Consider the following 26292-nt stretch of genomic DNA (forward strand, 5'->3'; position numbering starts at 1 on the left):
TGGCTTTGGTTGGGAGAGGAGAGTTCAAATTCTTCACCATGGCTTCAAAATCCTATGTGATCTGGTTTTTGCTGATCTCTCCCTCCACTTGCCCACTTGCTTGCTGCACCCCAGCCATCCAGGCCTCTCAGAGCCTTTGTGTTGCTCCCTCTGCCTGAAATACCCCTCCTCCCATTCTTCATCCACTGACTACCTCATCGTTCAGGTCTTCGAGCAAAGGGCACCTCTTCAGAGAGGCCACCCTGATCTCCTTATCTAAAGTGACTTCCTCCACCGCCAGCCCACTTTCCCCACTGCTGCCCTCTCTCATAGCACCCATTCTAGTCAGGGTTGTCACTGCAAGCAAGAAAAGACAGAACTGGTGAATCGAAATATGTAGGAGAAAATATTATTGGAAGGGATTGGGAGGTTTATAGAATTGACAGGAATACTAAAGAGTCAAACTCAAACAGGAACCGCAGGAATTGAGACATAGACAAGACCCTTGTAGACAAGACCCTGCTACAGAACAGGTCTTACAAGCCAACGTCCAAGACAGTCCACGTAAGCCCACCTTCTGGTTTTCACACCCTTGTGTAGTCTGCCTCCATCATTATACCAGGGTTGGTCTGTGTGACCAATAGAAACCAAGAGAAGTGACAGTTAGTTTGTCGCTTACATGCTCTGTTGCATATCCTCTCTTTCTCTCCTTCCTCTCTCCCACCCTCCCTCCCTCTCCTTTCTCCCTACTTCTCTTTGTTCCTCTTTCCCCTCTACACTGCCCCTCACCGGGTCCTCTGGGGAACCCAGCTGCCAGATCATGAGGACATTCAATCAGTCTGTAGAGAAGACCACTTGGTGAGGAACCAAAGCATCTAGCCATGATCTGCATAAGAGAGTATAGAAGTGGATCCTCCAGCTCCAGTGAAGCCTCAGGTGACTGCAGACCCAGCTGATACCTTGATTGCTGTCTTGTGAAAGACCCCTAATCGAAAGCACCCAGCTACGCTGCTCCTGGATTCCTGACCCACAGAAATTCTGAGATAATAAATGTTTGTTATTTCAAGTCACTAAGTTTTAGGGAAATTTCTTACATGGCAATAGATCACTAGTACTAGCTCTAACTGACCCTGAACTTGAGCACTATTCCCTCAAAGTCTTGGGACAGGACATCAGAGTGGCCATGCTTGGCTTACACTCCATATTCTGACTGCCAAAGGATAGGAATAAAGTATCTGTGCCTTCTTGGCCTCCTTGGTGGGTCTTGTCCCTGCCCCCACCATCACCCTCAAGTAAGAAGGACATTCAGATGCTAAGCAGCCAAAACAATTCTTTTGCACTGCAATATTTCTTCAGAACACTTACCATGAGTCGTAGTTTTCTATGCAGGATGGCACTTTTCTCCTAAGTCTGGGCACACACCAGACCCTAAAACTAAAGGATGCAGATTCTCGCTCAGCCTAGTAATATGGGGGAAATATCCTCAAAAGTCAAAAGCCCGATTGCTTTAAAAATGCCAAACCCTGAGGAAAGACCTATGGGAAGGTAACTTCTTTTCAGTGAATTAAAAGAAAAAATATAAAGCTGGGGAATCAGGATCAAGAGACACAATTCTGTATCTTTCCATATATATAAAACATGGTGAAAAATCAAGCCTTTCCTGTTCAAGATATACGTATGAAACAGACACGTCATTACAGACCAAAAATTAAATCAATGTTTTTATTTGTACATGTCAACTTTTTGTCCTTGTCCATTTGTACCTTTAGATTTTTCTTTCCCAAGTACACCATAGATAGATGTCCTGTTTTACATTCTTCTATAATATTATATTATACCATATATTATTTCCACTTTTGTAAATACCTTTTTTTTTTATCTTTACACCTCCCTCCCCATAACAGCCTAGCAGGTATCCTTCTAACTATTTAATTTGTTCTTTTCATAAGAAAATAAATCTTAATTATTTTTTTGTGATCACGTTTCTCACTTAGTGTATTGTGGAAATTGTTTCAGGTTAGTAGACACAGATCTGACACATTATATTTTTAATAACTGTATAATAGTTCGCCATGTGAACTTGTCACATCGATTCAACCAGTCTTCTGTTGCTGTACACTCAACCCGCATCCAAGCTTTAACCTCTGCAAAGCATGCTGTAACAACACATATCCACAGGCATTCATGCTTTTATTTCTATATTTCTATAAAATACATTTATTTCTATAAAATACATTTCTAGAAGTAGAATTTCTGAGTATAGATATTATAAATGCTAACAGGCATTTTCAAAATACTCTCCAAAAAAAACTTAAGAAATACTCATATGTGGAAGGAACTTTACTTTGCATTCTCTCCATCACTAAATGCTATCGTTCATTTTAGTATTTGACAATTTGATAAGAGAGAGAGCTCATTGTTGCTATAATTTACATTTTCCCAATTATTAGCAAAATGAGCATCCTATTGAATGTTTGTCAATCGTTTTGATTTCCTCTTCCATGAACTAACTTTGCTCATTTTTCTACTAAATTGTCGTTTTTTTATTTTACCAATTTCATCTATTCATGTATTCATTCAAAAGGAATTCACTGAGCACTTACTATGTGTCACAAGTTGGGGTTATTCCATTGACTAGGCAAAGTCCTGGCCTCTAAAAAGAGCTGTTTGTGTGACATTGATACTAACCCTTTACTTTGTCATTCATGTTAAAAATCAGCTCAGATGTCAAATTGTACCTCCAGGTTTTCCCGTCCACATTTTCTGGCAGACTGTTAATCATCGTGGTTTCAGATTTAATGATGCAAAAATACCTAATACCAAATGCCACCAGCCATTAGTTTGTTAGAGCAGAAAGTGCACTTAGTCCAATCTCGTACGCAGCAGCACCTCGTTGTTAGCCCACTCTCGTACCCTCCATACTCACTGCTCCTGCCTCTAGTTCAAGCCCTTGTGATCTTCTCCTGGAAGGCCTTTTATGGCAAGAAACAAGTGCCAAAGTTAATGCCCCTGGGAGCAGCCTTCTACCAATGACAAACAAGGAGTTTGGTGGATGAAAACCCCAGTTCCAGCGTCCACACCACCTCCTACATCATGATTAAGCCCCAGTTGCCCATAGTGCAACCTGCTCACGAATCCACCCTGCAATGGCTTCCTTTCCCTCCCTGTTTCACTTCCTCAGTCCCCTATTGGTGATTCTGGGGCCACCACTCAAATAAGCTAATTGCGCTCAAATCCTGTCTCGGTTTCTGTTTCTGGGAAACTCCAACGATGACACTTTGATTTGCAGGTGAGGGGCCAGCAGCAGGAGGCGCTGCAGCTTGGTGGGCAGGAGTGTGGCCTCTGAAGTCAGGGGTCTAGGTCTCAGGCTCGGTTCTGCTCCTGACTATGTGGCCTTGAGCACAATCTCTGGTTCCTCCTCTGTAACGTGGGCCTAATAGCTCACATGGTTATTATAAAGATTAAGGTAATTATGTAATTTTCTCATAATATCTAGTAAAAAAAAAAGTGATATTAATCATTGATATTAGAAAACTGAGTCCTAGAGGGTGCATGCAGTTCACCTAAGGTCACATCGGCACCTAGGATGTCCCATTTCTGAAGACTCTACTCTTCTTGGCTTCCCATGGGCCAAGGATGTTACAGTCATGGGGTTCCACTTACCCTGGACTTTGAATACTTCTGGACTTACAAGTGGAATTGGGTGGTTATCAGTGACATCCAATAGAACTTTCTGTGATGATGACAACATTTTATATCTGCATGCTAGCCACTAACTACATGTGCCAACCAAACACTTGAAATGTGATTAGTACAATCAAGGAAGTGGATTTTTTACATTATTTACTCATAATATATGTAAATAGTCCTGTATCGCTAATGGCTATCATATTAGACAGCTCAGATCTAGAGAATGGGAGGTGAGCGACGGCAGAAAGAATCTCTTAGTTCTTTTATTCTCCCTCTATTCTCTCTTTCCTTCTGTCACCTCTCCCAGCCCCGGCTATTCAGTCTCCTCTTCACAGCACCCCCCTACTTTCCCTCCTTTGTACTGGCGAGGTTCTATGCAAGGCAACATCAGGGACTGTGACAACCATATTTTTATACACCCAGCAAGGTGAACACAAACTCCTTTGTGATCCCCGTGTTGAAAGACAAGACGAATATCTGCTATAAATAAAGCTGAATAAAGATCCTTTTCTAGATGGCTTCCATTGTTCCCTGTTCCTTTATAGTATTCATGCTGAGATAATTTCCAGCTTCTCAAATCATCAGTAGTTATAAAACATACCATTACCTCATTTTCATTTCATTAGATTTACAGGTCACAAGACTACTTTGATCCTTACCAAGTTCATCATTAATGGTTTCAAAATAATGGTTCTTTCCGTTTCAGCATGATCCCAATACAGAACTTCCTCTTTATGTATTCTTTTATCTCCTGCTTCCTACTTTTAACTCTCTGTCTAGACAATAGCAGCTAATGGAGTTTTCCAAATGCTGGTGTGTATTTCATATCCAGGAGGATGCTCCCTGCACAGCTCTGTAACTCCACAGCAAACGCAGTAGAAGTAGTCATTTCTTTCCAAACCATCTAATCCTGATGGATGGCATGGGAAGGTCTGCCTAGGTCATATATCTGATCAACCATCAGCTCTCCCAGGGTACGTTTCCATGATACCTTTAGTTACCGCCACAGGGCACAGTGGGGTACATGGGCTTTGGAGCCTGACAGAAATGGGTTTGAATCCTGACTAAGAAATTTATCTTCCTCGAGTCTCAGTTTCCTCATCTGTAAAATGGAAGAATGGGATATGGATATTTACTTTGCAGGGTAGTGAAAGGATGAAGAGGATTTATATGAAAAGCAGGATATTGAAGTCCTTAAGAAATATGGATTCCACCACTAGTATATGGTTCTGTGATCTTGGGTAGTATGCCCACTTCTCTGAGCCTCAATTTTCTCCTCTACAAAGTGGGTACAGTAATAAGACTTACCTCATGGGTATTTGGGAATTAAATAAAGATATATATAAAGTCCTCAGACACTGACTGACTCAAAGAAAGCACTCACTTCTTAGTATGCCCGAGGAGAGATTCTCATGCCAGTCATTGACTACTTTCTTTAGAGCAGGATTCTTAAGATTTTTAATGTTGTGGAGTCCTCTGACTATCTGGAGAAGCTTAAGAACCCTTCTCAAAAAAAAAAAAAAAATGCTTGTAAGTGCATAAAATATGAGTTACAAAGAAAACCAATTATATTGAAATATAGTCATCAAAATATTAAAAAGACAAATGTGTGATGTAGCACTGTATGTGCTTTTATATTAATGGATTAAATAATAAGATACAGTAGCAAGTCTAAAATTTCTGTAATTTCAAAGTAATGAGGAATGCAAACAATTACTCAAGATATCTGCAATGACGGTAATGTGATACGAAATAGCTGTACTTTCTATTGGAGACAATGTAGCAGGCTTTGCCAATGCTACTGTTTGCTGCCTACATTTATAATTGAAAGAAAGACTTAATTTCAGTCAGAGGTAAATGAAAATAAGAAAGTAAGTTTTTCCCATTCAAGTACATGAACCCCAGTTAAAGGACATAATATATTTGGCACTCCCTCATCCTCAGCTGTGCGTCCAAAATGACAAATTAGGAGGTAACCTGAAAATTCTCCTCACATTTCATTACATGGCCTCTGACTGGAAAAGTAATTTCAACAGCAGAAGTGCACAGTCCTGCAAGACCGTACGTACGACAGGCTAACAAATACGACTAGCTAATGCTTACTGAGCGGTACGTGGCAAGCGCTCTTTCAAGTGTTTTACAAATGTTAACTCAGCAACATTCACAATAATTCTTTGAAATAGGTCCTATTACTATTTCTGTTTTACAAAGGAGAGAATTGAGGCACAGAGAGGTTAGGTAACATGCCTAAGGTCACACAGCTAGCAAATGGTATAGTGAGGATTTGGTACCCAAGTAGTCTGAATCTATAGTCTGTGTTTCTAGCTACCTTTCTATATTATCTCTCTACTCTGAGTGTGGATGGGAAGTGAGATATTTAACTAAAACTTCAGGACGAATAGGAGTAAAGAGGTGACAGAGAAGGGAGGAGGGAGGATGGAGATATAGGAAAGAGGCTGAGAGGGTGCTTTAAGCAGAGGTAATGAATGGGAGGTACAAAGGCCCCGAGGTGGAAAGAATGTAGTAACCGTAGGACCCAAAAGAGACCAATGGGGTTGCAGGTTGGAAAGCAAGGGGAACAGCAGAAAGCTTCTAGACCTTGCACGGTCTTGAAAGCAGCTTTATCATTATTCTAAGTACAATGAGGAGTGATGATCAGACTTGTTATATAAAGTGATCACTCTAGCTTTGAAAGAGAAAGAATTGGAGGGAAGAGAAAGGATTAGAGAGAAGAAAAAGTGGAAGCAAGGAGCCTAGTTTGATGGTAAGCTAGGAGTGATGATCATTTAGGTGGTAGCCAGGGAAACATAGAGAAGGGGGACAATTGAGAACAGACTGAGGGAAAGGATCTGGTGCACTAGATGTGGGGGTGAAGGACAACTCTGTGGCAGACTGTTTCCCAAAGAAGGCCACAGCCGTACCTCCCATCCGCACCCTTCTTACAGGGGAGCCATGCTATTCTTCCCATCAAGGGGCCTATGTTCCCACCCTTTGAAACTTACCAGACATATGGGCTATGTGATTTCCCAGGCTATGTCATAGAAGTCAGGCAATATAGCTCCTGCCTGGTTCTTTCAACCACCCTCTCAGAGCCCTGAGTTCTGTGGAAGCAGCACAGCTGCTCTGAGGCTGCCATGCTGTGAGGAAGCCCAAGCCAGCCCATGCAGAGAGGCCATGGAGAGTCCCTGAGACTATGTGGAGAGAGATGCCCGGCCCCCTGCGGTTCCAGCTACAGCCACTGTCTCACTAACTCTGAGCCAGAATGGCTCAACCAAGCCCTTCCCGAATTCCTGATTCCCAGGAACTATAAACGAGAATAAAATAGTTGTTTTACGTCACTAAGTTTTGCCTCTAGAACACTCGTCTTTCAGATTCTGTGTACTGGCTCGGACAGTTATCCAGTTCTAACCCTCATAAAAGATATCTAACATTCTCAATTTGGATTATCTGTGAGAACCCTGAAACATGGTAAATGACTTTTAGGTATGTTATCTCCGCAGTTTTAATTACCCAGCTCGGTGGTTTGTAAAACTAGGAGAGCTTTTTTTTTTAAATACATGCATACACACACACACACACACACACACACACACACACACACACACATGGATTCTCAAGTTCTACCCTAGACTCACTGCATCAGAACCTCCAGGAAACAGTGAGCCATTGAGGAAACAGTGAGCCATTGACTCAGCTAACCTATCTTACTCTCTGACATTATCTTTTTACCGTTTTTATGATTATTATACCTACATTCTATCATTAACTCCAATATATGTAGGCAAATTAGGAAATGGAGCCTTTGAGAATTGCAAGTGAAGGTGGGGGTATTACTCAGATTGCCCTAGTCATCTGAGTAGTGGAAATAAGATTCACTTACCTACATCAAAGACCATTCTCTTCAGATGTTTTCACAAGTATAGTTCACATGGCTCTGGAAATAAAATAACTAAATGTGTCCCATCTAGATAATTGAGTAATATTTGAAACAGTGTAAATTGCTCCAAAAAGAGACAGAGATATCATGGAAACAATGAATAGACCTGAAGTCTGAAAGAAAGAAAGAAAGAAAGAAAGAAAGAAAGAAAGAAAGAAAGAAAGAAAGAAAGAAAGAAAGAAAGAAAGAAAGAAAGAAAGAAAGAAAGAAAGAAAGAAAGAAATGACAAAGAGATGCAAAAATGGTTTGGGGCTATTTGGTGTTGAGACAGCTTGGAGAAAGATGGAATCAAATTCTACCTACCCAGGACAGCATATAGCGAAATCAAATCTAATTAAATTAAATATTTAGTTATTAAAAAGGGAAGAGTGAACCATGGTAAAATTAGAAAATGAAAAAATATATTTATTAAGTTTTCTGGTGGGAGAAAAGTCAAAAGTTAAAAATGGGTCAGCAAAGCTGTGTTCCTTCTTGCGGCTCTAGGGGGAAACCTGTTTTCTTGACTATTCCAGCTTCTAGAGGAGTCTTGCATTCCTTGTATGGCCCCTTCCTCCATTTTCAAAACCAGCAGTGTAGCAACATCTTCCAATATCTCTTTCTCCATATATATCTTTCCCCAACCTCTGCTTGCTTCCATCATCACATCTCCTTCTCTGACTCTGACTCTCTTACAAGGACCCTTGTGATGACACTGGGCCCACTTAGGTGATCCAAGATTGCCTCCTCATCTCAAGATCCTAAAACTAATGACATCAGCAAACTCCCTGTTGCCATATAAGGTGATACATTCACATGTTCCAGAGATTATGACATGGAAAAATTTGGGGGGGCCATGGTTCTGATTGCCACAGTTGTACAAAGCTATACAAACATAAATGGATGTGTCATAGAGGCTGGGCTCCCTAATGGGCTGCCACTTTGTTAGTAGAAGCTTGCTTTATGGAATTATTAGCTCTGTTGGGGCTCACCAAGAACTCAATATCATCATAACAAAGTCCCCTCTACCCCCACCCCAATGTCCTGGGGAACAAGGACTCAGTGATCAGCTTCTACTGAATCTTATTCCATTTATTCCACCTGTGAACAGAGTAGTCCATGAAAACCTAAGGGCCTTTGTGTTCCATTGTCTGTTAGCGCAAGCAAATCTACAAAAAGACACAGATCATGTGTCATAAAATGAACCTGGAGAATATGAGATCTATAGACTAATGAGCTCACAGGATGAGACAGGCACGATTCTAAGAGCTTTATGTGTGATATGTGTTACCTCATTTAATTTAACTTAAATCATACTGACCTGAGGAAGTATATACTATTCTTATTCCCATTTTACAGATGAAGAAAATGAGATGTGGGGAGGTTAAAGAACAGCCCGAAGTTTCCCCAGCTAGAAGTGGTGGTGTAGAGTTATGATCGTAGGCCAGTCTGGGTCCACAGCCTGTGTTCTGATCCAAGACTTCATAAATAGTAAATTCCCCTAATAGAATTGAGCCAAGAAAGTTGGAGCATCAGAGGTCTGTTTACATGATGCACTGGATAAATCCCCAAAGCAGCACAGGCAGGTCCCGGGGCAGTTGTGAAGCTTGTGAAGTTAAGGTGTAGGCCCTTCTGTTCTCACTCTCAATGCATCTCTCCTTGCCTCTCTCAGACAGTCCTATTGGCCAAGGACTTCCGCCAAGACCAACACAGAGAAGTGAAAAATTTCTTGGCCTTTATTAGGTCATGTGAACCCTTTTGGGAATTGGAAATAAAGAGATATTAATCCCTTTGCCTGGAAAAAAATGTATTTATGCACATAATATTACAGAGTGAAAAGAAAATTACTGGCTGAAAAAGACATGGCATGACTACTGTGTATTTCTGCCAAAAAATGTATAACCTGAATTTAACAATGAAGAAACATCAGACAAGCCCCAATAAGGGATGTGCTATCAAATAAATGGCCTGTACTCTTCAGAAATGTCAAGGTCATGAAAGATAAAGAAGACTGGAGAACTGTTGCAGACTAAAGGAGAACAAAGCGACTTGAAAATGAAAGGCAACATGTAACCCTAAACCGGATCCTGAACCAGGAAAAAAAAATTTGTTTCTTTTGCTCTAAAGAACATCAGTAGGACAACTGATGAAATTCAAATAAGGCCTGTAAATTCGCTAGTACAGAGATAATACAGACACATACACACACAGACTCATAAAGCAAACAAGTAAAATGCTCAACATTTTGGGAAAATGAGTGAAAGACATTCTTTGTACTATTTTTTGCAACTTTTCTTTAGATTTGAAATTATTTGAAAAATGTAAAGATATTTTTAAGAATCCAGAGCACTTCATTATGTGGTAAATGAGAGTTGCATGTAACCTGCAGCCTATCTGAGCTCTGCACATCCTCTACATCTAAAGAAAAAGGCTGAGAAGTGTTCTCATGAGACAACTAGCAGAACAGGATGGGGAGAAGTTTCTAAACTGTGGAGTTCAATTCAACTCAAGGGTCAAGAAATCAAGTCACTCACCTCCAGTACTCTGATCATGGGTAAGTCGTGTAACCTCTCTGTGTCTCAACTAACTCATCCATAAAATGGACATAGTAATAGTATTAACCAAGAAGACTATCTATATGACATTAGGAAAAGGAAAGAATTCTTAGACAAGACACATAACACTACAAATCATAAAGGGAAATGTTGAAACATATGAGTATGTTAAAATTCAAAACTTTTGAACGACAAGACACCATTAACAAAATTAAACAACAAACTACAGCAAGAAGACCTCACTTTAGTATCTGGTATCCAGAACAGGTAAACAATTTATATGGATCAATAAGAAAAACATAAATAAACCCAATAAAAACATGGTCTAGAAATACCAACAGGCAATTCATAAAGAAACGTGAATAGCCTGTAAGAAAAGATGCTCAATATCACTTAAATTCAGAAAAATGAAAACTAAAACAATACATCATTGCATATTTATAGTCTTCAGCAGAAATAAATAAACGAATAAAATCTGAAAATTTCCCAGGTTGGCAAGGATATCTAGAAATGGTATTTATACATTGCTGCCAGGAGTATACTTTAATACTTCTTTGGAGAAGAGTCTGGCTAAACCTCCTTAAGTTCAAGATGTAATATATTACAAAGTCAGTAATCTCACTCCTAAGCAGGTATCCTAGAAAACTCTGCTGCGTGTACCCAACGAGACATGTACTAATATGTTCAATATAGTACTCTTTGCAATAGAAAAAAATCTAACTATTCCCTAGTACAGACACATAAACTGTGGTTGATTCATAAAAGAAATACTATACAGCAAATAAAATGAATAAATTAGAGCAGTACTAAAATTATATGGTGCATCAGAATCACCAGGATGGCTTGGTAAAGGACAAATTGCTGGGTCCTACTCCTAGAGTTGCCGATTCGACTGGTCTTGAGTGGAGCCAAAATTTTGCATTTCTAACAAGTTATCAAGCGTTATTGAAGCTGCTTACTGGTCCAGGGAACGTACTTTGAGAACCACTACTCTACTTATATGTTTCGACACAGTTAAATCTTGAAAACTTAGTACAGTTAAAAAGATAAAAGCAAGTTGAAAAAGGATACAGAAAATATATCTAAATTCATTAAAACAATAGTATACAGATTAGGAAGAAAGATAGGAGAGAGAGAGAGAGAGAGAGAGAGAGAGAGAGATACACACATCTTCATAATAAAAGTACAAAATATACATGGGAATATATTTCAGGGAAGTGATTATGTCCAGGAAGGGAGGGGAATAAGATGGAAGGATAGGCTTAGTGGTGAGTTTAAAGGTATGTGGAATATTTTATATACTTTAATGTATGTTTACAAAGTTAAGAAATTTTTAAAGTTTAAATTATGAAGTATCTATCTCATGGGGTTGTTGTGAAGAGTAAATGAGATCATATGAAATTTCTGGGTGGGTAAAGATAGTAAGATGAAACTGGGTTAGAGAATCTCTGTCCCTATATATCTAACCAAAAAAATAACAAAAAAAATTAAAATATCCAAAAAATTAAGACAATCAATTCAACCAAATGATAAAAAGGGTACATACAGCTTTATGGCACAAACATCAAAAAGGATAACCAAGGAAAGAAACAAGATTCTGAACTGAGTCAAGTGTGGTTCCTAACCTGCCCCACAAAAGTACACCAAGAAAGCAAGTGAATCCAAAAAATCCTGAAAATCTCACATAGAGTGAACAAGCTGGGGGAAAGTAAAGGGGAAATCCCTGGGAATAGAAGTTCCTATCTGCCCCCCAGGAGCTCTCAGCTGAGGCGGGAAAAATCACCCAGCTTCCATTTCCCCAGGTGCCATGATGAATTACAGTAAGGATCTGAAGGCCAAGTGTTATCTTTTCATAGACGTTGGACATACCCTGCACTATTCACAAGGTGAAAAACTAGACAATAGAGTGCATCCCTGTTTCTTTTCTTCAGGTATTTACTTGTTTGCAATTACACACACAAGTGTGATGATATACCTAATTCCATCCCTCCACTAGACAGCAATCTCTGAGATAACAGATGGGTCTGCATTTGCTCATGATAATGCCTAGCAAGTAGGTGTATCATAAATCATAGGACCACCTAATAGGTGTATAACGAACATTCCATTTGGCGAGTAAATGAGTGAAGGAGCGAACATATGAATGGTTGTCAAAGAAATCTGACTTCTTCTAGTGTTCAAATTCCACAGCCACCATTTTTACTTGGCATGTACTATTCACAAAGAGAAAAACTACACCCCATGGGGTCCGAGGCATCCTAATAAAAGAGACTACCCGACTCTTATAGCGATAGCTGTGATGGAGTGTATTTACAACTGTGAGAGCAAATTCTATTCCCTACAACATTTTACATGCTTCACAGTCGACATTTACATTCTGGGAAATTTATTTTTGATATTGAATATTCCCGGAAAAAATAAAGAACTCAAAAAGAAACTATGATTATATCACCAAAGCCTTTTGCCTCTTGTCAGTGAAACTAATAGGGTACATACGCAGCCTATGGAAATGTAAATTTAAATAGAACATTTTCTCTAAATGTAAATTTAAATAGAACATTTTCTCTACCTCTGTTCCCTTTGTTCCTTGTGATCCAGAAGTTACAGGAATATATATATATTATTCTCCAAGACACACTTCCAAGGCGTTTTGTTTTTTTAGTTTTACGCGAGACTAAATCAAAGTATTTTAGGGTTTCAACGATCTATTTTCACAGAGAGGAAGGAAGGAGCTCAGGAAATTAGAAGACAAGCGAAGCTCTTTGGGGTGGAGAGACCCGGCCTAGGACACAACCACAGCCGGGGACGCCGTTACTAGGCAACCCCCAGCGTTCTCAACGGCCACCCGGGAGCCACTTCCCCGCCCTCCTTGCTAAGGAGATCGACACCCCAACTCAGCCCTGCCGTAAACCCGCGCGCTGTTGCGACATTGCCGCGCCTGCCGCTGCGTGCGCGCCCTCTGCCCCCACTCTCCGCCCCGACCGCCATTGCCTCGTGCCCGCGCCGGTCGGTTGGTGGCGCCTTTGTCCTACGGCGGGCAGGTGGGCTGAGGCGGAGGCGGCGGCGGCGGCGGGCCTGAGGCGAAGGAGCGGCCGGGAGCCCGCCGCGCTGGTAGCGGTGAGTGTCGGGGAGCGGTGGCCGTCCGCCGAGGCGTGGGGCTGACGGGCAGACGGTTGAGTTGGACCCCGGCCGGATGGGGAGGCTGAGGCGGGAGGGCCCGCTCGACGCGCGACCGCGGCTGCGGCCTCGGCTCCCTCCGGGTACGCGCGGGGCTGCGCATGCCCGGTGCGGGACGCGGCCTCCTCCGGCTCCTGTCAGGCCCAGGCCCGGCCATTCGGGGCGGCCGGGGGTGGGCTCAGGTCTGGCGGCGCCGCGCCGCAGCCTCCTGTCCGTGCACCAGTCGGCGACAGTAGTCCTCCAGGCTTCTCTGTAGGGTAGGGCTGCACACTTCGCGCCCCTTTCTCCAAATGGCACAGTCGCTCGCCTGCAGGTCCTCGGCGAGTCCAATGGCGCAGTCGGGATTCGAACCGGGGCGGAGGCGAGCCGCCTCGCCGGGCGTTCCGGGGCGTAGAGCGCCGTGCGGCGAACCGAGCGCTGTCCCTGATCGCCGCTGCCGCCTCGCGGCCCCTCAACAGCATCTTCGAGGCGTCTCCTTGTCATGTGACACCCCCACCCATTTTATAACGCGAACCCTGGGCCCCAGAGAACGGGAAAAGAAACTGTGCCGTGGTTACCCCGGAAATTAGCGACAGAGCCAGCGCCCAACTTGCAGGCTCTCCTGTGTCTTGATCTATGGCACTTTCCACTCCAGGACAACCTGCCAGGGGCTTTTTTTAGGACGGCGTTCCCCAAATTCCAGGCTCTCGCGTTGCACCTTTATGTCCGGGTACCATCTGTACTTCCGTTTGTTTACCAAATGTTAATTTTTTCCCTTTAAATTCCCCCCCCCTTAAGTATATTTGTTTAAGGTGGAAACGTAAATCACAACCCGTATAATGGAAGCCAGTTATTTTTCTAATGCTCATAAAAAAATAAATACCTGTCTATTAAAATAAACAGTGCGTCCTTGTTGCTCCTGAAATTATTCTGCATTCCACGCTTTGGGAAACGCTGCCCTAGGAGTATGGGTTAATTGTCATTCTGGCTTTTGCACCGTGCAGTTTTCCCTGAGGCATAACAGAATCTACGAAATGCTCCAGGATCTTCAGAGTTGATCATTAATATTATAAGCTTTCTCATTGTAAATCGCTGTCATTATTGACTTACAAATGATAGTCCCAGGGAACTGTAGGAACTGTGTGCTCAAGTGTGTGCTTCTTCAGTTTTCTTGTAGCATTGTGGTGTGGTAGTCACACTACAGTTTCTAAAAAGATGTTTCTGCGAACGCTGATGGAGCAGTTTTGGATTTTGACAACTTGAGATTTAATGTTTTCTGTATGAGTCAGTCTGAGTGTGAAAACTAATTTTCATGTTGACTTTTTCAAACCAGTAAAGCCCAAACTTTGCATTGTGGGTATTGGAGATCACTTGGCTATTTGCTAACATAAGTTTCTTCCTTCATTCTAGATTTTTGCCTTTCTCTTAGCTCATCTGTCACCCTCCAGATATTCTTTGAAACCTCTAACAAAATCTTTTAACCTAAAGCATAGAAACAGTGATTTTTCTTGTAGAATGTGCTGGAGAAACCATATTGCGAGTGGAAGGAATGTTTCTAGGTGCAGTTTGCTCAATGTCCCATGCCTGTGAACACCACATGTTTGAAAGAGGCATTAACTAATTTATTTGTAAGCTAACAGTCTAGTCTCTTCTATCTGTAATCTGTTCATAAGTTCTGTTTTTGTGTGTGAGAGAGCAGATTTACTTTTAGTTCATTGAAAGGTAACTCTGAAAAGTCAGCTCTGGCCATTCAAGGATTTTTTTCCTCAAAAGCAATATTTAAAAAATATATATTCCTTGATTACTTTGATAAAAGCACAATGTAAGTACGTAAAGCTAAGGTAATTTTCTTCACATTTCTAAGCAGCAGTCCTTTGTAGAGGACAAATGAGTCAGTTGCAGAACTTCAGCAAACAGTCTCATCTACCATGCTCAAAAGCGAAGAATAAACATCTTTTGGAAAGGTTTTAGGAAGTCTGATGAGAAAAAGTGCCTAATGGTTTAAAACTTCATTTTAAATAACCATTGCAAGTATTCCATCTCTTTAGCCTGCAGATGGCAGTACCTTTGTATGACTTGTTACTGCTGTGATATTACTGAAACTTAGTTGTGCTTTTAAGAATGAAAACCATTTGGAGGAAATATATTTAATATTTTCTACCCTTTGGCTATTTTTGTTTTTGACTCCTATAAAGATTGAAATGTCTATTTCTAAATTCACTATTACTCTTAGTGGTAATGATAACATACAGTTTACAAATATCAACTCATTTGCTCCTGACAGTTATCTTGTGAGATAGGTAGACTGACATTATATCTTTTTTGCATATGAAGAAATAGTGCTTCGGAGAGATTAGATTTCTTGCTCAAATCACAGATTTAGTAGAACGCATTCAAAACATTGAAAATAAAAGATTTTATGATCAAGCAAAATTGGGACATATTGAGGTAAAGTGGTATCCTTACTCCAGAACTTCTCAGAGGTTTTAACATGCTAAGCATGTGCAATGTAGAAGTTTAAGAGAGGAAAGTATCATGATGCCTTTATCTTGATGTCTTTCCGTGAGTGTTTTGAGATACCGGCAGTACCAGTACTACTCTTTCTCCTGTTTCCTCTCTGTACTTTGTGGTTTACTAATGATTGCTGTATGTCTTTAAGACAAGTGCATTTAAAGCTCAGTTAGCTTTAGGTGCCAAAAGATGTGTCCTGTGACAGCATATTCATTTGTCTAGACAAGCAGTCTCCAACCTTTTTGGCATAAGAGACCAGTGCTCCTATGATAATCTAACCCCTGGTCTAAGCTGGAGCTGCTGCGAATACAGATGAAGCTTCACTTGCTTGCAGGCCCAAGCCGCTCACCTCCTGCTCACCTCCTGCTGTCCGTACGCAGCCCTGGGTTTGGAGACCCCTGGTCTGGACTATTCGATTTAAGCAGAGTTAAAGTAAACTGTTGAGAAGTTAAAATGGCAATAACCAACAGAAAGTTATCCTCTATGTTATTCTTATTAATGAGAGGCATAATGAAAGGATCAGGGTAAGGCCATGTGTAAAGCAGTAGCACATTAGGGAAATATGAAGTTCACTGACAGCTAAATATCTAATACCAGCATGCCTGCTGCTTTTTAAATAGTGATTTTATTACCACCAGATATGATTATTTATATGGATGGTCATTTTCATTCTTTATCCTGTCTCCAAAAACCTAAGAGATAATAGTCAATTGGACCAAATATTTTTATATTAAAATAATTCCCCTTAAAGAATCAGAACGTTCCAGACCATAAGACTCTTACCTTTATTTCATGTTCAAAGCAACATTATTGTTGACCTATATAAAGACTAACAACTTTAAGCAGTGATCACGCAGCTTAAGTTGCATTGGAGAACAGTTATGAAGCAAAGTGTCTTATAACTTTAGCTCTATAAAATATCTTGAGTGGTCCCCTGGTTTGGATCTGGAATGATTGAATTACTGAAGATTTGGTTGATCCTGCAGCTAGTGGGCTAGCTTTGGAGAACTCTAAATTTTAAGTAAATTGGCTTTAAGTGAGTATACTTAATTATGCAATTGGAGATTGAGATAGTAATAACATGTATTTGGGGTCAGGGATGATACAAGAAGTTTACTTTTAATCCCTCTTCAAAAATTACTTTTGATACCCAAAGGAAAAAATGGGAAAAACATGATTTTCATTCAGTTTTAAAATTTAGGATTACAAACATGTAATTGAACCTTTTGCAGCCTTTGAGAAACTTACATTAGGACAGCATCAGAGTCACTGGAACAGCTTGTTGGAAATACAGATCCTTGGATGCAGTTCCCTGTCCCCCACTTTCAAATTACATCTCTGGAGATGGGGACTAGGGAATTGCCTTTCAAAAGCCACCCCTGTGGTTTTTATGTACATTAAAGTTTTGAGAACCCCTGGTTTAGGACTTTAGAAAATGAGTTTTCACTGGAGATAGAGGTTGAAGCAGATTCTAGTACTAACCTATTCATATCGCAGGTTACTAATAGGAATTGACAACTCTGGTTTATGGTTGGGTTTACATTAATGAATTCATTTTAAGCAAGACCTTAATTTAACTATAAAATGTTTTTGGCTTCATAATTTGAACTAAAGGTAATAGGAATAGTTAGAATATCTGTGGAGTTTTCAGTATTTTAATTCCTTCCATTCAGTAGGCTGCTTTCACCTTCTTGAGAACAAAGAAAGCAGACCCACCAAGATTCCAGGGTTTGCTTATTAGCTTCAGATTTCCTCCACTTCACTTTTAGTGGTGTGAATGTGAAATTATATGTGTGGCCATTTTTTTCTTTTTGCAAAGAGTTGCATTTAGATATGAAAACAGAATTCTTCAGAAGAAGCAGGAGTTCTGTCCCCTGCCAGCAAAACAATACAAACAAGTCTAGTTTACAGGATTCAGAGAACTTTAGTTGGCAGTTTGCCTTTTATTAGCCAAAGAAATGGATAATATGCTATCAAAAAGTAGCAAACTCAGTGATTAATATTTTTTCCTGCCATTTTGTAACTAGGTAGTTGGAAAAAGAAGCTTAAATTTTCAGAATAACTTTCTAAAAGATCAAATGAAATTGAAGAGAATTGGTGGGCTGCGCACTCCTCCCAGGAGTGGAAGGTACCGACCTTATTGGATATTACTATTACTTTTAGCACTATAGAAACTTGGGTTCATGATTCCATTTCTTTTGGAGGTAGCTGTGTGATTATGCTTTCTGTACTTTTTTCAGGGAATATACTCTTACCGATTTTAGCCATTGTCGTGATTTTTTTTTTGGGGGGGGGTAACAGATTACAAGTTATTTTCCCTTTAACTCAGGAGTTTGTGAGATTTCTAAATGGAGGACTTAAGTATATGTTATGTGTATGCTAAAAAGATAAAGATAAAAGAGTAGTAGTTCACAAATACCTGCCTAGAATCACCTAAGAAACTTGTTAAATACATATTCCTAGGCTTCCTCTTCAGATTCTCAAAGTTGGAGATGGAGCCTGGGAATCTGATTTTTAATCATCTTACCAGGTGGTGCTGGTATATCTTCGTTAAAGAAATGGAGAATAAAAAGGATATACATGTAAATGAGGAGATGGGAATGGGAGTTGTTTAGTGGATATAGAGTGTTTTAGTTTTACAGAATGAAAAATTTCCGGAAGTCTGTTGCACAACAGTGTGACTATACTTATCAGTATTCGACTATATGTTTAAAAATGGTTAAAATGATAAATTGTATATTATGTGTTTTTTACCACAATTAAATTTTTTGAAAATTTATTTTAGAAAAAAGAAAGGATGTTTGGTCGTCTTTTTCTTCCTAAACAGTGGGTCAAACTAGTAGATTATTAGCTATTCATTACTGACTCCTCTGGCCATCAGTTCATTTTATCTGTCTTTATTGAAGGTAAAATGATAACCTTTTCAATATTTTCTCCCACCTGTTGCCTGCAGTGTCAAACTGCATAATGAAGAACTATATAATGAAGAACATTTTAATGGGCAATGTTTTAAACATCTTAGGTTAAATAATTCCTCCTCCCTTTTTTGGATAACATGCATACAGTAGGCCTTCCTTATCTGGTTTCATTGAGGTTCCGTTTGTGGTAGTTCAGTTCGTAGCTTCCTGACAGGCCCTCTTGCCACTTTCTTCCTCTTCCATAGCAAAGTTTTTTGCGATCTAGTCTTAACTCTGGTTTGCATCTTTAGTTCCCCTTTCTCTTTTCCTCCTAGTCTCCCAGTCCTTACATTAAACTTCTTCTAGTATTTCTACTCATGTCCTTCACATCATTCTTTTTACCTTTGCATGTGCTGAAATGACTTCTCTCTGGTAAACTCCTACTCATCCTTCAGGACTCAGTTTAAATGTTACTTTTAGTCCTTCCCTTCCTTCTCCACCTCCCTCCACCTCCCCTCCCGGTCTTCCCAGTTTCCCCTCTGCCCTGCTCTTCTCCCAGGCCATACACATACACATAGTTAGGCCTTCACTATCTCTGCCATAATCCCACTTTAAATTGTATTGTGATTATATGTGTATATATGCCTCCTTTATTAAACAGTTAATTTCTTCAAGGCGGAGACTAATTTAGCCTTGTTATTTCCATGTCTTAAGGCTTAGTGTAGAGTGTGACTCAGGCAAAGAAGTATTTGATATACTGATTGTAAACAGTCATTTTCAATTATTAATTTAGTTCTCTAAGGCTCTCCACTTGTACAGTTGAAATTTTATGTTTTAAATAAACCTGTATTTTAATTTTTTTTGTAGCTCAGACTTTTTACTAATTTAGATCACAACCTTTGTGAATACAAATTAGTTTTTTCTCTTAGTTGGTATTCTCCTTGAATCAACATAAATAACACAGGTAGAATATCTATTTTATCAGATTCAGAGAACTCAAGTGACTCAACTAAATCCAATCCTACCCCCGTCCCCAAGTACGACTAGAACTCGCATTTGCTGATCCCAACCAAGTGCTTTTTCCTCGAAAGAAATAAAAAGGGCAGGAAATTAAGTTTTGATAGAAAATTTTTGTCCGGAGAGTTGTAGTGAATAGAATGTCAGCAGAAGCAAGAAGCATTGTAGTTTGAGGTGATAGAAATTGAAGCGGTAATTGAATAGGTAGGTCCTACCCTCTTGGGTGTCTGGGGCACTTGAACATTGAAGTGACTAGCATAGAGTGCATCTTTTCCAGGTTCCGTCAGCATTTGATCAGGCAGTCCTACCTAGCAAGAATGTTCAAAAAGGAAACCATGTCTTTCTACTCCCTGTTTGAGGCTGCAGAGCATAATGTTTAAGCACTCTGGTGTCAGACAGACCTGGGTTTGAGTCCTAGCTCTGCCTCACAATCATCGTGACCTCAGATAAGTCATTTAATTTCTCAACCTCAGATTTCCTCACTCACAAAACAGAGATCATAATAGTACTTAACTCCAAGAGTTGTAGAAAGGATTGAATGAGATAATGTGTATAATGTTTAGTACAGGCTCTGTGTCTGGTTCAGAATAAGCATTATGTAAATGTAAGTTATCCTTGTTTCCCCCATTTCTGTTCCCAGGAATAATATTCTAATACAGTTAAAGATAATAATTACTTTAATTAGAGAATGAAAGAGATAATCAAATAGGAGGGAATGCGCAGATTTCAAAGCGAGCTTAATGGTTAAAGCAGAACATTCTCTTATCCCTGACTAGTTACAATACAACTCGTAATATTGCTGATGTTACAATATACCATCAAAGTCATCTTCATAAATATAGTTTAAGTGAGAAGTCCTGTTTTTTTCCCTTCCAATTTTGGGAGCTTAACATGTGATATCCACTGTCTTGTCAGTATGGTTTTCCAAGTGTCATTATCTTTATCATCATGTATGTCCAATATAGTGATACCCGATTGTTACTCGGTTTTCAACTAAGCCTTTTGGGGAGTTTTATTTTATTTGTAATCACTTATTGAAATTGTATAGGCTTCTGGATTCTTTCAACAGCCAATAGTGGTACTATCACTAAGTGCTGTGGTTCATACTACAATTGTTCAGAATAGTCCTCGTTTTCCACTGTGATAGCTTGGAGTATAAAAATTGATTTTAAAGTAAAAAGAGTTGTTTTATAGTGGCACACTTTAAAAAAATAGAGCAAAGCACTTCTTACTGTGAATGAAACATGCATATATATATTTATAGCATCTTCAAGGACCATTGTGTGAACCTTGTCTGGCATATTAGTCTAAAATAAAATTGTAGATTAGGCATTGTGTCTTTGAGAGTTCTTTACGCCATTCTTTGATGATTTCAAACAGCTCTGCCACTTCCTGTATAACGTCATGTCTTCTAGATTATTTTCTGGGTGTTTTTTTTTTTTCCTTTTATGTAAATCCTTTTACTTGGTGCTGTTTTTCTTGTCTAAAAATCCTTATTTGAGAAGTGTTTTTAACTCTTTTCAGAAAACCACTTGGAAATTATAGATATTCAGGCCAAGCTTAAGCAGCTCATGGTGATGGTGATTTTGAATGGTATTCACATTGCTAATATAACTAAGAAAGTATTGAGGTACCAACCAAGCTGAGATGGAAGAGATACCTAGAGACTGTGGGCTGGGATAAAATAGAGCAGGAGGAGAAGCAAACACCATTTCTTCCCTTTTCTGTGCAGAGGAGGCATTCCACCTCTCTTTGGGGACTCCCAAGTTGCCACTACCCTCTCTCGATTAAATTCTTTCCAGTTGTGGTTCCCCACCTAATGTTCAGAAAGGTCCCCACATTGTCTTTCCATCTTTTTTCCCTTTTCCTTTGCATTAACATTGTGTCTATTTTCTTTGTGTAGATTATATAGTTCTATAAAGATTTAGGAAGAAAAAGATCTTATTCAATGGAATACAAAAGCCCCCTTTACAAGTCCCAGTATTTGCATTTTCAAAGAGACACTTGTTCAAATCAACCTCCAACTGATAAGTTTTTAAATTGTGTGACAAAAAAATGGGATGGGGCATGGCATTTTTTCTTGACTGAAACTAAGTCTTTGCTATACTGTGATTAGTTGCTTGAAGTTATTTGTATTTGTGGTAGCTTCTGTGTTCTTAACTGTATTTTTGAACTCCTAGGTTTTCCAAAAGTTCCGTATATGCATGTCAGGATTTTTTTGTGTATGGGGATTGATGGCGATGACAGTTTTGTTTTCATAACTCACTGGAAACCCCCACAGCATTATCCTAACTTGAGCAGCCCTCTTGGATGGCAGTGAGACTATCCGAAATTTTCAGGTCTCATTTTCTCCATATCTCACCGAAGACAGAGATTTAAGGAACTCTTTAAATAGGGGTGAACAAACAAATGACATACCACACTAAAAGTTTGCTAACCCCTAAACTTAAGAAAATAGTTTAAGAGTTCTCTTTTTTTGCAGAAGACACACAAGCCATACCATCCAAATATAATTGCTCTGGACTACTCAATAAAAGTAGATACTAGAAGGCAAATTACAATCAAAATGGTTTAAAGATATAATCTTGAATTTTAAAAAATCTTTTGAATAATTGCCAAAAAAAAAAATATCACCAACTTCAAAGTAAAATATTTACTTCTTTCATTCTAACTGGAAGCAGTTTTGACCCAAAGTTATATAATGTATGACTACTTTGGTCTCCTCAGCCCTAGTGTAGGCACTCACAGAACTGGAGATAATTATACAGTGTAATAGTCCTTTTCATATGATGAGGGCAAATTACGTAGTGTTAATAGAAACTTAACAGTTCAAGTAATATCATATGTCCTGTACTCTCACCTTAATGTTATCCAGGTGAAATCATTGTTGAGATGCATATTCTTAATTCACAAGACCCATTTAGCATATGGAATCCTGCTGGAAAATATGTTATTTCAAAGAAGTCTTCACACCACTACCACCCCCATTGTATTCCAGAGATACTTTGAAAACTACTTAAATAATCAAAGACTTCACATTTCTCTCTGAATCATAGTCACCCTATATTAGAAAGCAGTACAAAGTAAGTGAGCAGACTAGGTCAGTAGGCCCTTCTAAACTTGGGCCTATCGTTATATAATATGTATTGTAATTCAGATGTTAGTGAACTTCAAAGGTTATAAATTGTGAAGTGCTATATGCAGTCCCAAAGCCGTGGTCAGATGTCACTGGCCGAGTCCTACATAGAGAGATTATAGCTTGTGTCTACTTAATGGAAAAAGTAAGAGACAATTTAGATAGAATATGCCTCTCTGAATATTTAGATTTATGTTACCTTCAGTTTTGTCAGAAGCCATTTTTCTAGGCATGATAGAAAGAGACTTCTGACTTAAAATGAAATTGAAGATCATTCTCACTTGAGCGGACACTCAAAAGAAAAGTGTACAGCATAGCAGGGTGAAGTCAATACCAGACCTCTTAAGTTTTTTGTTATCTTTCACATGATAGGACTCTGGTTGAAATTTTTAAAATACGTAATTACTATTTTAAAGCACTCTAATTATATGAGTGCTTAATACCATTTAACATCATTAGATACAATATTGGCAACTAAGCTACACTGCAGCAGGTAGTTGCAGTTACATTTCAACTATAGTATGAAATTTTTAATGCATTTATGTATCTAAGTGATATAAAATTGTCAGGTGTTACTTTGGGAATAGATTGGCCCATTTCTTTAGCTACTTTAATTCTTATTAAACATAGTGTCTTTATTATTCACTTCAGTTTTTACAGAGCTGGTTTATTTTATTTTTAGCAAGCAGGATTTAACTACACAGATTGACTTTTCTATAAATTTTAATGTGATTCCACCATTCTCACTTACCTAGTCGTATATGCCAGGCTTCTCTAATAAAAACTTCTTAGGGGTGTTTTATTACCTAACCTTACTACACCAAAGGCCAATTCTTAGGTACTTATCTATGAGGGTTGTAGATGTTAACATGTGATATACTTTGTTTAGAAAAAAATTAATCCATTTCTTTCCTACATCTCATTCTGGAAGAGTCTATCCAATGGAATACAACACAAGGCACACTAAAAGGAGGCCCTGCTTCATGGAATATGGAAGTTTTAAGGCAATGGAGTTCAGCTCTTATTTGTAACATAAAATGGAATTATTTGCCTTTGTTCTTTTTTTTTTTTTTTTTTTTTTAACACTCCTTATCTTTCTCCCACTCTTCTCCCCTCAAAAAAGAATCTTACAGCTGGCTCTCAGAGTTTTGAAGACAACCTTTTCCCCTTTTGGAGGGGATAGGTTTAGAACTTGACAGTGTTAAAGCATTGACATAATCAGTTTTACACAAATTATGTGTTAGCTAGAAAACTGAAGAACATTCCTTACCAAGCTATGACAATGTATTGCCATAACTTAATAAAAATTGCCCAAGTGACAGTGTGTCTGCTGAATGGATTTTCTTTCACCATCTGGTTGTCATTGTAGTTTTTTTTGTTGTTGCTTTCATTTGAAATGTGCTGATGATATTGTTTTTATTCCGTAGCATTGAACAGATGGGTTGATTATTCTTTTCAGATATTAATAAGGCAGCGGAAAGAAGAAATATGAATACGGCTCCATCAAGACCCAGCCCCACACGAAGGTAAAGTACCCTGAAGCAGTGAGTTACCTTGGGAGAGTTGGGCTCTGGGGAGTTAAGCCCAACTTCGTACATCAAGGGTCTTTTCTTCCCCCAACAAATAAGAAAAGCTCAAGCAAACAATAAGAACATGAACCATGTGTGAAGGGCCTTGCTGCTTTTGTTAAACATACATCAGGAGATGCAGAGGAAGCATTGTGTTTTCGGTGGCAAACCCAGCAAGTTCAGTTTGCAACATGAGTTGCAGGCGATTGGAAGAGGATAAACCTCTGTCTGTCCCCAGCTCACGTGTCAATGAGAGCCTCCACAGAAGGAGGAGTGTCCCAGGGTCGTTGGTGTGTGCCACGCTGCACTGCAGCGGGCAGCAGAGATTCAACTCTTCATTCCAAATGGCTGACGGTCCAGCTGACGGCCCAGGTTTATGGAAAGTGCTGCTTGGGAGATTGCTGCTGCCTGTGCCTGTGCCGCAGATCCCGTTTGTGCGCATGCGTGGCCTACCTACCGAGGGTAAATAAAAAGGGCGAAAACACTCCACCTCTCAAAAGTCTTCCTTTGTCTTAGCTTTCCTGGAAATAAAGGTATTTTCCCAATATATCTTTTCTTCCAGTATTTACAAAAGAGATAGTCCTGATGTGTACCTGGAGAAATGCATTAAATTGGCCCCTTCTCTCAAAGAAGAGCCTTATTAATGTTACCGTTCACACCAAAGATGAGTATGTTGTGGCCCCATAACAATACACAAGCGGATGCACTGTGTGCAGTTTTGTGTGAAATGAAGACTGATATATTTCATACCTGGTGACTCTTCATGGCCCAAGTGGATTTTGCCTTTGCCCCTAAGTAAAAATGCCAAGTTCCCACAGTAAACTATATACCAAAACCACATACTACAGTAGACTATATTTCCTACAATGAACTGAACACTGCTGATTACCATGAACCCTAGTCTGTACCGGTAGCTCCGCAGGTCACCTGGAAATACACCAAGCTAAGCACTTACACATAACATACAGCTATCTGCTTTGGGACAAAAACCACCTATGTTTTGTTGCCCACTTAAGGAAAGAACGGCTGCTGTATGTTTGATGTATATGCCCCCACTTGGATGTGAAGGGTGGGTATTTTCTAAGCTACCAGAAATAGATTACACAATTCCGATCTGCAGAGTTCAAGCAGACTCTAGGGGCAAGGTCATGCTGCCGATTGCAGTTGTATTCTTTGAGCACTCTGCCTGCTCAGAGGAGTTGAATCTTGACACCACAGCTACAGCTACCCCACAGCTATCAGGTGGATGCCCCAGTCTCACTGCAGAAGTGAGCATATACATTGGTATTCTGTCCGTTCTCTCTGACACCATAAAGAAGGCCTGCAGCTTGCAGGTAAATATTTTGTTGGTTGATTTTGTGGGTATGTTTGAGTATCCTGAAGAACATAAATGAATCCTGCAGAACTTTAACAGTTCCATATAATATCTGCTTTCGTTATGCTGCATCTAACTGTGCTACAGATGTTGGGCAGTCCCATCTGTGTTGCACCTTGTTGCCCCAATAAACATGGAGTACAGGAGGCTAAGAGTGTGCATCTAATGGTCAGAAATGTGGACTCCTATTGGAAGCTGTGGTTGCCAAATGGCTTGAAAGGAGATAGGATGTGTATCCAATTTCCAAGGAGCCTCCAATGTGTATGTTTCTGAACTAGGTAGCTTATGAAAAGGAATGTGGAATTGATAACTATAAAGACACTGACTCCACTAGTAAAGTACCCCCCTACTCTGTTGTCCCCATGATGCTTATGATCTCTAGATAATGTCTGTGTGTTTCCGCAAAAAACAAGCAGACCAAAAAAAAAAAAAACAAAAACAAACATTGCAGAATACAGAGTAGTTCATGTTTGCGGTATGAATTGAGAAGAATAT

General features: G+C 39.6%; 1 protein-coding gene across 3 annotated transcripts in view; it reads left to right on the forward strand.

Annotated features, from left to right (window-relative positions):
- The first annotated feature begins 13118 nt into the window (after window positions 1-13118).
- NCOA5 (nuclear receptor coactivator 5) overlaps window positions 13119-26292 on the forward strand; it is a 28903-nt gene continuing 15729 nt past the window's right edge. For 2 of the 3 annotated variants that reach the window (XM_016152344.2, XM_036229339.1), the window contains exons 1-2: window positions 13119-13254; window positions 24314-24380. In XM_016152344.2, the coding sequence (XP_016007830.1) occupies window positions 24343-24380 (38 nt within the window). In that variant the 5' untranslated portion in view covers window positions 13119-13254; window positions 24314-24342. The remainder of the gene's footprint in view (window positions 13255-24313; window positions 24381-26292) is intronic. The other variant, XM_016152345.2, reaches the window with a different exon arrangement.

This window comes from Rousettus aegyptiacus, unplaced genomic scaffold, assembly GCF_014176215.1.
Source record: "Rousettus aegyptiacus isolate mRouAeg1 unplaced genomic scaffold, mRouAeg1.p scaffold_m13_p_12, whole genome shotgun sequence".
In the NCBI taxonomy this organism is placed as follows: Eukaryota; Metazoa; Chordata; class Mammalia; order Chiroptera; family Pteropodidae; genus Rousettus; species Rousettus aegyptiacus.